This window comes from Anguilla rostrata, chromosome 4 (assembly GCF_018555375.3).
Source record: "Anguilla rostrata isolate EN2019 chromosome 4, ASM1855537v3, whole genome shotgun sequence".
In the NCBI taxonomy this organism is placed as follows: Eukaryota; Metazoa; Chordata; class Actinopteri; order Anguilliformes; family Anguillidae; genus Anguilla; species Anguilla rostrata.
In genome coordinates this window covers 48,175,243-48,190,774 of record NC_057936.1, presented here as the reverse complement: position 1 = coordinate 48,190,774, position 15,532 = coordinate 48,175,243, and the positions used below count along the sequence as shown (strand labels likewise).

The window sequence follows — 15,532 nt, the reverse complement described above, 5'->3', positions numbered from 1 at the left end:
GGTTTCATGTATATTTGTCATTAAAGGCCTTCCTCACATAGCAATATTCCAAACATTATCAGCGATACCAGATGATTAAAGTAATAAATTTATTTAGGGGTGTGTTAATCATATCCTCTTGGATTTAATAATATGGTGAACATTTGGAACACACCCTAGCTGACTCCAGATGGGAATGGGTTACTCTGGTGTCTGCAATACCATAAATAAGATCGGTCCTATTACAGGCTGAAACCCATGAATTTTATCCATTAGAGGCTAGAACGGTCAAATGTGTCCTGCTTGCAGAGGCCTAGGCCTGGAGAGGCCTGCTAAAGGAGTTGCATGTTAGCTTCTTGACAGTATTATTTACCGATGAGATGAAACATCAATCACTCGGGCAAAAGGCAGTGTGTGCACCCTTAGAAATATGTGCTGTTGACCTGCTGTTGAGCTCCATGTGAGTTTGAATTTGCTACTGAATGATGACAGACAGTTCCAGACAGAGTCACAGAATGATAAAATGCAAGCAATAACGTGTATAAGCAAGATGTCTCAATATCAAAAACAGTGTCACACAAATGCATTAAACAATATTAATGTGTGTAAGAGGTGTACACGTTGTATAAATATGTATAAGTATACAATTGTAAGGGCAATGCTATAATTGCAAGGGCAATTTAACTTAATATGAAACTTGCTTAAGCTATTTGAAATGTAGTCTTCCTATCCTATATTAAACTGGAGATTACCCTGCAGCACTAAAAGTTGTATTTGTTGTTGGAAAACGAGGATTGGTACAAATCCATCCCTTGTAATTTATTGTGAATCCAAAAAAAAAAGTGATAATATTCTGAGTGAAAGCATGTAAATTCATAGGAAATCTAACATGAGTTGTTTTGGGCAAATGATCAGTACTTTAAAGTAGAGTTACTGTATGTACTTTTATTCATAGCTTGTGTCAATTTTCTCATGCACATGGAACTAAGAAGGATAAGTTTTTTACATGCCAAGCTGAAGTTTTGTAAACATTGTTTCACCCCAAAAACATTATTTTTTTTTGTCTTTCAAAGTAAACATACGGAAATTATGTACTGCATTTTGGCTGCACATCAGCGTTGTCCACAACTTGTTTGCATTTGGCAATGTCAAAAAAAAAAAGAAATCGCAGGTGTGCTTTCCAGCAGCAGAGGTGGGACACTCATTGGACAGCTTCCAGAAAGGCTTCAGTAGGGGGGCCAGGGGAATTACTTGTACCTTTTATCCAATTAGAATGAAGCTCAGACATTGCCCCTCCCTGAGGAAACTGTCCCAGAGGCTTCAGGGATAGGAAGACAGTTAAAATGCGGATAAGCCCCTGTCTGGCAGGAGTTACAACCCCGCCTCTCACAGGGGTTCCAGAGACACTTATATCGACTGATACAGAGCAACTGGAGATTCATTCTTCTTTATTTCCTTGAGAAACGTTTCACATCTCTTCAACTTTTTCTGATTCTGATATTCTTCAAATCATACGTGTCAATGTATGTTGTATCCACACCATTTTTCCCAGTGTAGCAAAACATCCGCTTAAACCTCCAATTTTAAACTTTTGAAGGTTTTGTTTTGAAAGATGGCACACATTTTCTTTTTATGAATATGATGTAATAAAAATTGTGCATTATTGATTTGTTGATTAGGTGTTTGTCGAGGTTTAAACATGAAATAGGAAACAACTGACATGAATGACTTGACTTAATTTTCAAACTGTTTAGTTTAGAATAAGATTCCTTTTTTGTACAGTATTCCTTATCATTATAGACTTGATTTAAAGCACTCACATCAACTTGGTGGAATGGGAGGACAAAGACAACAAGGATGGAGCTTCTATGGGTCAAGCGCTTTCACACCCTGCCACTGGCATTGATCTGTATTTTTCATGGCTGCTTGTGTTGGGAAGAAACAGCACATGCTCCCTTTCTGAAGAACAGCGGCCAGCTAACACGCACGTCTTGATGTGTGCATTTGGGGCAAAGCTTCTACTGAATCTGTTGTGTATGTTATGCTTCACATTCAGCTAAAAAATATCCCTAGCTACCCTTTCCTTTCTTCAGATATCTATGGTGATATGTGTTTCAAAGATTAGACGAAATTGTATTGTTTACAAAAATTTATTCATACAAATCTTACAACACCTTTTTTAAACATTCATAAACGTTACCCCTGAGGAGTTCCGTGTGTAATTATAACGATATTACTTGCTAATATTCATTTTTTTTCACACAATAAATATATATATATGTATATATCATATATCTTTAAGTTTAATCTTCACGTTTAGTAAGGCTTTTGGCGCTTTGAGAATGATACACATTGGGCGTCATGGAGAGGATACCATGATGCTGGCAACTAGCTATCACAAATCTGTAATCTAGTACTCAAAAACAAATGCAAAAAGAAATAGTAATAGTAATAGCGCTCTCTAAACCTAATCCTGACACCGCTGATCAAATCGAAGTTCTGCGCATCACAAAAACAAGAACCAAAAATTGGAATGTAAGCTGATGGTTTGCAGCATTGTAGGGCCACTATATAGCCATCTGTGATTGGTGGCGATTTTAAAGTCGAAGCAAGGCACCAAAGCCGCAAGCTGCGTCCTGCGTCACAAAGCCTGGGGGAGAATGCAAAATTGAAGAAAGATTGATTTCATACACAGGACTCAGGGCACAGATCGAATCACTCTGTCCAACTGCTGATATCACAATACTCAACTGGCAGTGTTCGCAAGGCCTGCTTTGCATAATGCTGTTTTGGTTTTCATAAAAAAATAAAACTTTACATTCATTAAGTGGTTAATGGTAAAAAGGTGCTCTACTTCTGAGAGCAAAGGAGACACTTCAATGGATTTTAGGTTCTTTTGCATTTTTTTGGTAAGTGAGGGACCACTGGATTGGGGTAAACTTGTTGTTGTTGGGGTTGTTAGAGTAGTTCTGCAAAATGTCCAAACATTGCATCAATTAGAATAATTCTGGTTGATTAATTCAGGCTCAGTGATCCTGAACTTGTTAGAGAACACCAGTGCGGAGCAGTCTTTCAATGGAATGCTATTGCTGTAATGAGGTGTGATCACCCATGCCTTGCTCTGCCCTGTCGCTGTTGTAGCCAGGTTGTCCATCCATAAAATCGATCTGTCACAGTCTCTTTCTAGCCTGTTTTTTTTTCTTATTCTTTCTTTATTTTGACCTCACCCCCATCTCTCTCTTTCACACACACACGCTCTCTTTCTCTCTCCCTTTCTTTCTCTCTTTCATCATCTAAAATAAAGACTACTTGATGAACCTTTAGTAGACAAATAATAGAAAACTATACAAGAAAATACATCTCAATATATCCATCTTGCTCGGTAAGGAGAAATGTATAAATGTTGAGGGTTTCGCCTTTATATTCTGTATTGATGATATATGTCACTATTTCGAAGATGGCCGCGTGGGCTCAAAAAAAAAGAAAGAAAAGAAAAGAAAATGAATAAAACAGGTTACTAAAATATCTACATTAAAATCACTTAAGTTCCAGGTGTTTCGTTTGTTTATAAACATGTCATCATTTACAACTTGTGTGTCTGGAATGACTCAGTGAGCCAGCCAATGAAACTCTATATTGTCACTGAAGCCTGTGTAAAACAGTAATCAGACCCATTTGCACATAGATATGAAGACAGGAAGTTAAATTCACATTCAACATTAAATTGAAAAGTAAAGTTGGAAAACAACAAAAAACCAAAGAAAACAACAATTACCACAGTGAATACAGCAATATATAATCAAAATCAGTGAGCAGGAAATTGTGAGTGCTTTAGATTGCACTGATTTTGAGGCTATTACAACTACTTTAATGATCCACTCTAACTTTACATCTGTTTCACATGACAAGAAAGTGAGGCACAATAGCAAGAGCAGGAAGATAAACACGGAAGTCCTAAAAATGTTTGGGGTGATTTTTAGGATATTACAACAAAACAAACAATAAAACCCCACATAAAAAGTACATTTTTCTTCCTTCTCTTTTGAAAAATCAGCAATTGAGTCTTTTAGCTGTGCCTCCCACCATTTTAGGAGACAGAGCATGTGACTGCAATACTTTTTATGTGGTGAGATAGACATGAAAAACCTTAAATGCCCTCAAGGTTTTTCTTGAGCTTCTTCAACACACGAATAGCACTAGAGAGTAACACATGATACTTTGCTCAAATTTAAGGACTAAAAGCATATTCTTCTAAGAGCTTAGATTAAAAGAAACACAGGAATGGTCTTTGTATTTCACTTGGTTCCTTTGGTTATGCAACTTTTCTCTCTTTGGAGAATGTATTATGGGAAAGCTTGCCAAAAAATAAACTATAATAATTCATTCCAGCTATCCCATTTGCTTTCCCCATTAAATTTTCTTTAATGTAACTTTAAAATATGTATTTGATATTGACACAATAGCCCACAGTTTGAAAGAATCGTGAGGAGATTTAGAAGGAATTTTATATACATATACATATATATTACATATATATGTATATATAGTATACACACATATGTAGGGAAATATAGATAATGTTTTATATATTTTCAGGAAAACAGAAGCACAGACCAGGAAAGAAGGAGATTTAGATTGTATATTTTGAGTGGAGGATAATAGGGTGAAGCTGAGGTGAGGAGAGGGGGAGGGACCACGAGATCCCTCCAGACAGGCCTTGGAAAAAGGAGCCTTGGAACTCACCGGAAATTCGGGAGAAAACTGTTTCAGCCAGTCTCCCAAAATAGCCTCAAACTCATCCCCATCCGGGAGGGCATCAAAGTTTATGTCTTGTAGAATATGGTGAAAATTTAAGTCTTCAGGGCTGTTGTAAATAAAAACACTAAGCTCTTAATTTCAGTTACAAAAAAAAATAAAAATAAAAAATAAAAATAAATGTAACATTCAATGCATTGATTGTCTTTTAAAATCTATTTATTTTTCTGTATATTTATATATGTATATTTATATATTTAAAAGACATGATCTCAGGCGCATAACGTTCATGTGCACAATATTTTTTTTTTCTTTTTTTAATTGTAGGCCTAAATAAATATATATATATAGCTATAGATATAACTAAAAGATTGGTCCACAAAGTAGATCTGTGCGTTCTCAAGTGCTTTTGTACAAAAGAAAAACAATATTATTATCAAAATATTCATTTTAATGGCTTTACTTCATACATAAATACATGTTTAAAGAACACAGGAGCGATCCACTGATTGTTCTGTTATCTCAGAATACTTGATCTCAGGGCTGTACAGAGAGGGCAGTTTAACGCTACAAATAGGATAGCCGGCGTCCCTTGTTTCTAAATCTCTGTCTATACCTTTTCCCCAGGACCGCTGCCAGATATTTCTTGACAGCCATTTGTTTTCGGTAGCGGCTGTAGCTGTCTGTGAAGATCCCATCCGAATGCCTTTTGGATAAAGGCTCTGTATCGTCTTCCATATTGCTGCCTCCACTGTAAAACGGAAAACCAGGATATTTTCTAGTAACACTAGACATGCCCCTTACCCAGGGATTAACAAGCGTATCACCGTCAATACTTTAATATATATATGTATATTATTTTTTATTCGTCTTTTTATTTCTTACTTTCTTTCTTTTTTTTTTTTTTTTACAAAGTTAATAAAATAAATGTACCTTGCATTATACTTTATAGTTTAATATGGATACATGTTTTTCGCAAAGCACTGAATAATCGCATAGGACTTTAACCCTAGAGACCATACGAATATAAATTATTCATACTGGAAATTAAATTTATTCAACCACGTGGATTTTGTGCAGCGTTCCTTAAAGGGATACTATCAATCATGGAATGTTTGGGTAGCACAAATATCTTAATCATACTTGAATTTTAACAAATCTCAGATTAAAATATTATTTAAATAATTCCTCTGCTTAAATTTATAATGTGGTATTTTAAAATCACGCGACACACGTATACACACTCACACAAAGAAAACGAGAAAGTATATGGCTCGTGAACAGTGGGGAAGAAAAATGAAGTACTGAACGGGAACACACAGCAAAACGTTGTCACGCACTCACAAATAATAAAATTAATAAAACAAGACTATGCACAGCAACGAAGAGAAACGCTAAAAAGGAATGTCCTTACCCTACACGCTTTGCCATCACAGATTGTAGATATTTCCTTGCTGACAACTGACCCAGCACCTTCCTGTAGGCCTTATTAAATATTCCGTCAGCGTGCCTTTCCGTTCTGGGATAATAAAACGCCAAACACATATATCGTCAGTCTCCCAGCGGAGAGGCACCATACCAAAATCAATCTGCCATTATGGTCCGAAATATAGGCCATATTTATGTTTTCTTTACGAATATCATATAGTCTCTGACTTTTTTCGTTCCAGAGAGAAATACTATATCCAACTCTCTCGTTCTCACTTATATATGTTTTTTTCCTTCTATCCACTAAGTTAATGTTCTTTGGAATAGCCAGTGACTTCTCGCCTAAAAACTCGTGAAACTCAGTGTTTCCGAAAAGACGTGTTTGGAAGAAGGCTCTACAGGTTTTTCGAATGCCACTTCCAGAAAAATATCTGGTCAGAATGGACAGAACATTTAGTAAACAACACAAAAACATATAAAACATAGATGAACAGAGACACGCTAAACAAAAAAAAAATCCCAATAATGAAATGTCCAAATATGATTTCCATTAATAATGAGGGTAACAATCACCTCTTCTCCGGTGGGTAGTATAACGTGTACACGTCGTCAATGACTGATGGAGGGCTTCGTATTGCAATTTGATCACTGTCAAAAGCCAAGTCGGGTAACGAGTTTCCGTCCTCGTCGTAAACCTCATTTTCAAGTCTGGAATTAAAGAAAAAAAGATGTTAACCACATATACTGTCCAGTTAAATCAAAATAATAAATACACTGCTTGTCTAAGGCTGGCCCCCTTAACATTTTCACTTTGATATTATCTATCCAATAGATTACAGTCAATAGACTGCAATTTCAATTATTGTTACATTTTGCTTTCTTGTAACAATTAACATCAAAGGCATTCCACCAAAATTACAATTACATAAATAGTAATACATAAATAATAATAATGGTGATATTTTAAAACTATTTAACCTTAATTTACATATCATCTGCTCTATGAAATTACAGGTTGGTGAGGACTTCAAAAAGACAACTGATTTATTCCCTGAGAACAACACCGCAGTTTGTCGAATTTTATAGTCAGGTCGTACATACGAAGGCACGGAAAGCTATGCCTTATAAAACTGAAGAAAAAAAAAAATACATAAGGAAATGTAAACGATTAACATAGCTTACATCATTAAAGTAGGCTACATTCGCATTTTCCAATGAAAGCTGACCTCAAAGGTAATTCTGAATATGACCAATTGCCCAGGTAGAAAACAAATATTAGAATAACTGAATAGACATCCATAAGAATACCTAATATATAGAACAGCAAATGTGATAGTCCTTGATCGATCCTATAATTTTGCACGTTAGCAATCATTCGTTCATTTTGCCAAACGTCTTGGCAAATTACGCCATTCCGTGACCACTCAAGGGACGGTCCCCCCACTTACAGCGCACCCCATTCAATGGGTGTGAGAGTTGTTGATAAATTCCCACTAATGGGTTTCCTTTTAGCAATTAGATACAATTCACTAATATGTGGTTCTAACTACCGATTATTTTCGATTACACTGAGTAGTTAATTTAGTTTGCATTGTTGAGTCAATTATATTAATGATATAGATCTTGAAATGTCAGAAAGGTCCCATTTTGACTTGAGGATTCAAAAGACAATAAGTTACGGCTGGTGTGCATGGACATTTCTACATGTAACTGAAATTTACAGTTCCTCAGAATTAAAAAAAAAATCGTTTGCTAGCGAGACAAAATTATTTTCTTCAATATTCGTTCGATCAAAATCAAATTCCAACCTTTTGACAAACAGACTCTAATCATATTATTCATTTGACAATACAAACATGGATAAACGCCATCTGCGTTCAGTAAAAGGGCAAAAAGAAATTAATCCGCCTTTACGTACCTAACATTAGGGTAGCTAAGCCCGATGGGTGAACAGTAGGCGCTGTAGTGCATTATGATTCCGTAGATGAGTAATGCTAAAGTCGCTTTTCTAGACATTGCCATTCTGTGAAAGAAATATAAGAAAGTTAGATAGGTGAAACATTAGAGTCTATAACCGCCTTCCTGTGAAACATAATGTACAACTTACACTGTGGAAACTATGATGAAACTATGAAAATGCACGTCCGAAAGACATTGACCTATTGTTTACTGAACAAATTTTTATCCTGGAAAACAAAGAAAACACGTAAAATTGATTTCCCCTTACGAAAACCCAAAATAAAACTTTCTGATATGCATGCAAGTGTGGTGGAGTCCACTTGAAGAATGATAATATCGCGATCAAATTCATAAAATATTTTTAAAAGATTCCCGCTCGTTTGTTTTTATCCTCATTGCGCTCCGTTTCGTCTTCACACGTTTCCGATTTGTTTTATGCCTGCAGTAGGGTCTGACGATTTGAGACATCAAAGATGGTCACATACCTATTGCAGAGTAGAGAGGAGAGCTGGATGCGATCCGGGTGAGGCTGCGACTGTGAGAATGAGATAAAATCTTTCTCACGGCACTACTTCTCTGAAGCGCCTCCGCCGTTTCCTTATGTGCCCGTCAATGTGTCCACCCTCTACACTCTTATATACAATACGCAATTATCAAGTTTCTGTGCAAACAAAGCTCCGTGAAAAGGAGTGTAAACATTTGTCTACATATTATCTTTAGCCGAAACTTTTTGCTCTGCGCTCCGATTCCCTCGGATTTTTATTCATGAATCCTGTGGCTTGCCTTTTTCATAAGTCGCATTAAGGATGCTACAGACGTCATCAACCCTTCCTCCCGGAATATAATAGTACTTCTCCTTCCTCGTCAATGAACTAGGCAGAGTCATAGCCCTCGCATGGACGTTTAGTTAAAAACTTAATTTTCGGACAAAGGATGAATGCTAAAATTTGTCAATGTGTCATATGTGTATTAGCTGAGGTCATTTTTTTGTAGATGGGTTCAATACCATTGGAACAAGACAGCTTAATTGCTTAATCATATATATATATATATATATATATATATATATATATATATATATATAGATGTTTGAGTGTAGGCATATGCTATGGCATCGCTACTGAGGATGATTGGGCTACTTTGATTTATTTATGATGTACTGGTTCAGTTTTAGGAGCTGTCCATTCCAATGGTTCTGAAATCTTAAACCTGAGTTTTATGCGCAATCAAGGCATTAAAGCCATGGTACCCAAGGCAGCTTTCATTAACGTACCCATAATCAAGCCACACAGTTTGACAATTGCGCAAATGACAACGATTGTAACTGTAACTAAAAATTCCCAAATTTGACAACATAAATAAACTATGCAATATTTTCCTACGTGATAACAAACATTACCCCTACATTTCATTGGACCACTGCAAACCAGTACATTTACAACATAATGCAATTGTAGCATACATATGTACATTTCCATTTAATAAAGTGCACTATGAGTACTTATTAAAATTAGACACTGATCCAAAGCATATTTCTGTTTTAAACCGCGAATGATGGTACAGACTAAATTTAATCCTAAACAGTCATAGGCTACGTATCAGAGGTCGCAAGAAAGAAATCTGCTTCTCTAAAAGTAAAACTCCAAACTCAAGATTAGTTACTCTTTAAATAAGAAAGACACCTCTATAAATAGGAATTGATGCTTTCATTATATTTTAATAAGTAAAATATAATATGGTGGATGTTGTTTCCGATGTATATATTTCTTTATTTCATTTAGCTTTTTTGAATTTTGCTTTATTCAATAGTGTTTATCGGTAGGCTATGTGAATTAATTACTTGCTAATTATAATGTGGGCTTTAAAGTGTGAAAATGACGAATTATGTCAGAATAAGTAATTAATCAAATAACTTTGATGTTTAGGAAATACGTTCGTTCTTTCACGTATGAATCATGCAGGTGCAGCCTATCCTTTCGTTTACTCCGACGTAAAGTGACGAACGTTAAAAGTCCTGCGTGCGGGGAACTTTTTTTTTTTTTTTCTTCCAGGGGCTGATTCTAAAATGACGTAGAAAATCCACCCTTACATAAACTTCTGAAAGTGCCGAGTGAAGAGTGCCATCAAGTGGCCGCTGGAGAAAACATTTAGTTCGCCTGTGCCCCATTCCTTTCGAAGCCTACAGCTCCTTTTCACTTGACATAATACCACATGAACGGATTCTGTCATGTAATTAATTATTCACACAATATTCATTCTTAAAGCTGACGAATTCTTGTTTCATTCATGATGCAACAATGAATATGTATCAGCTATCTTAGTAGATATTAAAGCCTACACATAACTGCCTGTAGTTCCGAATGTAAAAATGATCTTTAGTATCATTTTTCTAATAATGACCGTTCTGCAATGGCAACAAAATGTAATACTTTGACGAGGTTACATTTTAAAAAGTTAACCGTAATTCTGACCTAAAACAAGTAAGATGCATCGGAACCTTTTCATGTATCTTACTGCGTCATGCGTCTTGCATACTTTTATCTGTCACATTTATCCACATTACCCATGATTTGAGCTGAGCTAAAATGTCCAACAGTCCATAATCCTTTTCATCTATTCAGAATAAATAATCTTGGCACTCAACAGAATTCCCTCCCTTATGCGAAGCCTGACTTCAATTAAAGTGTCGGTAGCCTATTGTAGTGGTATTTGATTATTATTATTATTATTATTATTATTATTATTATTATTATAACAATTAGATGTATTGGACATATGTGACGCGAGTCAATTTCCCAAATCAATGAATACAATAGTTGAGGCGCTGTTCAAAGAGCCGTACATCACCTGAGAAAATGTGTGATACCCAACGGCAAGGAAGCATGTAGGCTATTCAAAGACAAAGAAAGTTTCTTGAAGTTTTCCTGAGTCCCAATCCCACAGCAATATAAATGGTTCATCATGATACAAACAGGTTTTACCGTTTAACACAATAGTATAGCCTAGCTCCGTCGGTATTAAGCATTTTAATCGAATGTTAAATGTCTTGAGATTTGTGTACCACGCGCTATAACGCGCTATAACCTTTTTTTCCACTAAAAAAGTTTTTGTAGGATAGTAGTTCACTCGCGGGCGATGATTTAACCTACCACCTGTACCTATAGCGTTTGCGGAACAAGTAGGCTAATACATGAGCCCATGAATATCTAAAATGCATAAGCATTTTTATTAAAGTAATCTACTTCTGTCTGTAAAATAGGTTGATGAAAAATGTAAAATGGCTTTAGCCCGTTCACATATATTCCACAATGAATTTGCTTATTTTGTTCTCATAAAAAATCGGATATCTAGTTAAGCCCAAGAATCAGCGTATTCCGAATTAGAATCTGTTTTTCTTTTTTTCTTTTTTACCCCATTTTCTCCCCAATTTAGTCGTTATACCAATTCCCCGTGTGGACCAGCCACAGCCCTGGTCGATGCGCTATCCTCTGTCGGTCTGGGGAGGGTGTAGACTGCCACATGCCTCCTCCGATACATATGGAGTCGCCAGCCGGTTCACGCTATCTCCCCCGGATCGCCTGCAAGCTGGACAGGCGCCCCGACCTACCAGTAGGAGTCGCTAATATAACGATCAGGACTCATACCCTCACCGGCTTCCCACCCGCGAACACTGCCGATTGTGTTCGTAGGAACGTCTGACCAAGCCGGAAGGACAGCTGCCGGGGATTGAACCCCCGTCTCTGCGGTGGTAGGCGAGTGCTTATACGCAGACGGCCCAGACTGTTCAGTTTTTTGCTCGTGAACTGCGCGTGGAGGTAATTTCACAACAATAAGCAAATAACTTATCTGCAGCAATATCTACTACGCACTGACAACCCATTTAGCAATTATTGCATGTAACTAAGTAGCCAACGGAAACATCTATGCCTTTTCAGAGTAAAAATAATAATTTAAAAAAAGCTCGTCGGATGTTTCCTTCCTTCAGAGAGCTAAATGAAAAAATATTCATATATATATATATATATATATGTGTGTGTGTGTGTGTGTGTGTGTGTTTTCTCTCACAAATGTCTATAAAAGCACTATAGGAGGCCACTGATAAGGCTACCAGCCGAGGATGAGTGCTGAAGGACTCATTTGGCACAGAAACCTACAGGCATCTGTTTGTATTTTATCAGAGTACCAAAAAAGTGAGTCCAGTGAGAGGTTAAAAATTAGGCTTTGTTCTTTAAGCATTTGAAGACAAAGTAAACAAGACTTGCCTCATTAGATCGGATAAATTTTTCCTGCCCTTCTTTCAAAGAAAATAAACAGATCTGGTCCTATTCCACTGCTGCCTCTACAAATGTTCTCTGTGCTGTATGCTGTCATAATTGCATATGTTGTCTCACCAGCAGTAAATTTAGAAAATTATCACCTATTAGCTCACTGCATTAGCCACATTATTGGCATATTATAACCATGAATGCAAGCAGTTTGTTAGTGCCCGAAAGAATAGATCTACTGTAGATGTATACTGTATCTACAATTCTTCAGGTATTAACTCCAACACTAACAACGCACACCTCCTTCAACAGCCAGAGATCCCATTGAGCTGCTACTTAGTAGAATCAGGTGTGCCAAATTAGAGTTCAAATGAAAACCTACAGGAAGGTAGATCTCCTGGAACAGGGCTAGGCAGCCCTGATATACGGTACTGCATTTTAATTCACCCATCACAATCCCCCGGTGATCACTGTGGCTTTGTTGTCTTTCAGTGTTAAGAATGGACGGTATTGTGCACTTTTTAAAATATTGTTAAATTGAAGTTTTCAGTTTCGAGTGACTCCCCTCTGTGTGGAGTGTGAACACAAATCTCCGTCAAATTCTGTAAGTGCTCATACGCAGGTTCTTTCTTCTGACATGAGCCATTCATTGCATGGAATATCCCACACTAACATCACTTGCGTCACTACGTTGACAATATAACAGTGAAAATCGTTAAACTTTACACTTCCTGTAGTTCAACCTTTTTAATAATTTATAACCTATACTTCCTGTTTCTGAGATAGAGAAGAATTAGTGCAACTTGGTCATGCCCAAATATCATTTCCTTATCAGGAAGGAGGCAGGGGACATGAGAAGGTAAGTTTTGTATACCTTAATTAGGCCATATTTTCCACAAGAATAGGTGCATGTTATGTTTACTCAGTAAATAATTCAGTTATACATAAACTACATCGTTCAAAGCATAACAAGATAAATATTTAATTTACTACACAGAATAAACACATTTTCATAAGTTCTTAAAGTGCACAGATGGGATAACGTGCAAAGCACACACCAAATCGATATCTCACATATTGGGATAAACAAAAGGGAACACAACGTGTTATTTCAGAGGCGTCTTCTTACCTTGCCCTAATTGTGCTGTATGCTTCACTTTCCACCAACAGAGGGAGATATTTAGCTGTATGTCGGAGGCTTACTTAATGCCAGCTTATGTGTAGAGCAAGGCAAAGCCCTGGGGGGCATGAATAATGGCGCTTCTCCATTGACCAGCACGGCACGGTGCAGGACGGCAAGCATTCGTATCCTACCCATGCCCTGTTGCATGTTGCGCTTCTCCATTACACAACAGACCCGTGAAGGTAAGAGGAGTCATGGGAAGTGTAAAGCGGAGTAAAGCGTCCTGAATGTGTAATAATTACCTATTGTATGTATTTCTATACTCTGTACTCTCATATGTTTTCTTGTATGGGGATGGGACGATATGAAAACAGTTTTCACGGTCCACCACCTTTTGGCAATGTTCCAACACTCTCCTCATCACTGTTGCATGCATCACAAAAACTATTAAACTACTAACTAACTCTAACATTACAGTGTGAAATATCCACATTATATAATACCACTAACTTATTTAAAGACACTCAATTTAAAAAATAACGTATATAACCGAAATGTTTGAGCAGTAATACTTACATTATGTCTTACGTCTTTTACTGCTATCACAGAGAGAATGCCTAAGTGAATGCCATGATAAGAAAATTTTCGGTTACGCTGACCTATAAAACGCTATTCCAAAAGCAGAATTAGATATCTTATACATCGTTAGAAAGCTTATACTCTCACCTACTGAATAAGTGAATTGTCAATCAAGCCAGACTGTACTAAAAAGGGCGACAACGCCGTTAACAACACGTGTGGTATTACGCACAGCTCGTTATTTACGAAGGTACCCAGGCACCACAAATGCGCGTATATTTCACGAACAGATTGTCCAAGACAATATATGACCACTCAGTCTCAAAAGGAACATCTCTACGCGTACAACCTATGGTAAGGTTGCATATTTATTCAATATTTAGTCCCAGGTATTGACTGTAGAATTCGCTAGTTAACGTTACTCTCTCTTGCTGATTTCCATTGACCAATCAACGGTCTGTAGTATCGAATTGCAGCACGGATGGTACGTTTGGTACCTACCCCAGAGCAGTAGCTAAACAAAGTGGGAGCACGGATTCCGGCACGGCACGGTGGTGGAGAGGCGCCATAAGTAGCTACTCTTAAAATGCTAAACTACCAATGGATATTCCTTTTAAGGTGCCATTCTGTTTGAATTCAAATACTCGCAGTTGTCTGCACTTGGGGAGACATGGCCAGAGTGAGTGGCCAGACAAGCCTGCAAGCTAATTCTGAACATACAACTAGCCTATTACTGGTTGTAGTCGATAGGCAGCAAATTTGGTAAAATGTTGGCTATATTCTCAAAAAGTTAATCCACTCCAAGCACTAAATTATCAACTAAACCTAACTCGAGGATCACAAAGCAATCTAAAAAATCTTGACTATCTACTATGTGATTGATTTATTGAGTGATTGGTTTATAATCAATTCTGCTGGACAATTCATACAGTTTACAATCCTCTTTTACATGATCATATTATGAATCCATAGCCTCATCGTTTGTCGCAACATACCCAATTGACTGAAACGATGTAAAAAGTAATCAGATGAAACAGTCGATCGTTCGGGAAACCCAGAGTGCCCCCCTTCCTACGAATACTTTGCAGATTTATTTACGCTTACGATCAATGCCGAACTGCACTGTAGTCAAATAGCATTTCGGTAGGCTACCGTATATGCTTTGAACTACGAGTGCCCTTTTACGCTTGAAGAGGCGCAGCGGCTTGGGTCTCATGACGTTGTCCTTACTTCCTGCTAATGAGTCTTGTACAGGTCTATGGTCTTGTATCATTCCCAACATTAGGCTACTCCTTTATGAAACTAGAGGGCAGCAGAGGATTTTGTCACACACATAAAACATTATTGTATCGTTGCAGAACCGATTATCATGCTCTAAATTCTGTACTCTTGAATATTTTCATTCGTATAGTCTTCGCTCTTCGATGTTTGAAATACGGGTTAT

The 15,532-nt window shown here is 37.1% G+C and overlaps 1 protein-coding gene across 3 annotated transcripts; it reads right to left on the bottom strand.

Annotated features, from left to right (window-relative positions):
• Window positions 1-2,110: 2,110 nt before the first annotated feature.
• Window positions 2,111-8,897, bottom strand: LOC135253514 (glucagon family neuropeptides-like). Of its 3 annotated transcripts, XM_064332876.1 has the most exons (7): window positions 8,607-8,897; window positions 8,081-8,185; window positions 6,736-6,870; window positions 6,149-6,253; window positions 5,351-5,485; window positions 4,723-4,843; window positions 2,111-2,629 (listed from the first exon to the last, which is right to left on the bottom strand). In XM_064332876.1, exons 2-7 carry the CDS (start codon window positions 8,182-8,184, stop codon window positions 2,621-2,623), a joined length of 609 nt encoding a protein of 202 aa, XP_064188946.1. In that variant the 5' UTR covers window position 8,185; window positions 8,607-8,897; the 3' UTR covers window positions 2,111-2,620. The 3 variants fall into 3 exon arrangements, with proteins under 3 accessions (XP_064188946.1, XP_064188947.1, XP_064188948.1); XM_064332877.1 differs by lacking the exon at window positions 6,149-6,253; XM_064332878.1 differs by lacking the exons at window positions 2,111-2,629; window positions 4,723-4,843; window positions 6,149-6,253 and having other exon boundaries at window positions 5,165-5,485; window positions 8,607-8,896.
• Window positions 8,898-15,532: the final 6,635 nt, after the last annotated feature.

What these genes read in the sequence shown, in the direction of transcription:
- LOC135253514 (XM_064332876.1), bottom strand. Translation starts at nt 8,184, where the DNA reads ATGGCAATGTCTAGAAAAGCGACTTTAGCATTACTCATCTACGGAATC. An exon ending in TACTACCCACCGGAGAAGAG is followed by an intron (nt 6,254 to 6,735) that starts GTGATTGTTACC and finishes TTATTATCCCAG; the next exon opens with AACGGAAAGGCACGCTGACG. An exon ending in GTGATGGCAAAGCGTGTAGG is followed by an intron (nt 5,486 to 6,148) that starts GTAAGGACATTC and finishes TCCGTTTTACAG; the next exon opens with TGGAGGCAGCAATATGGAAG.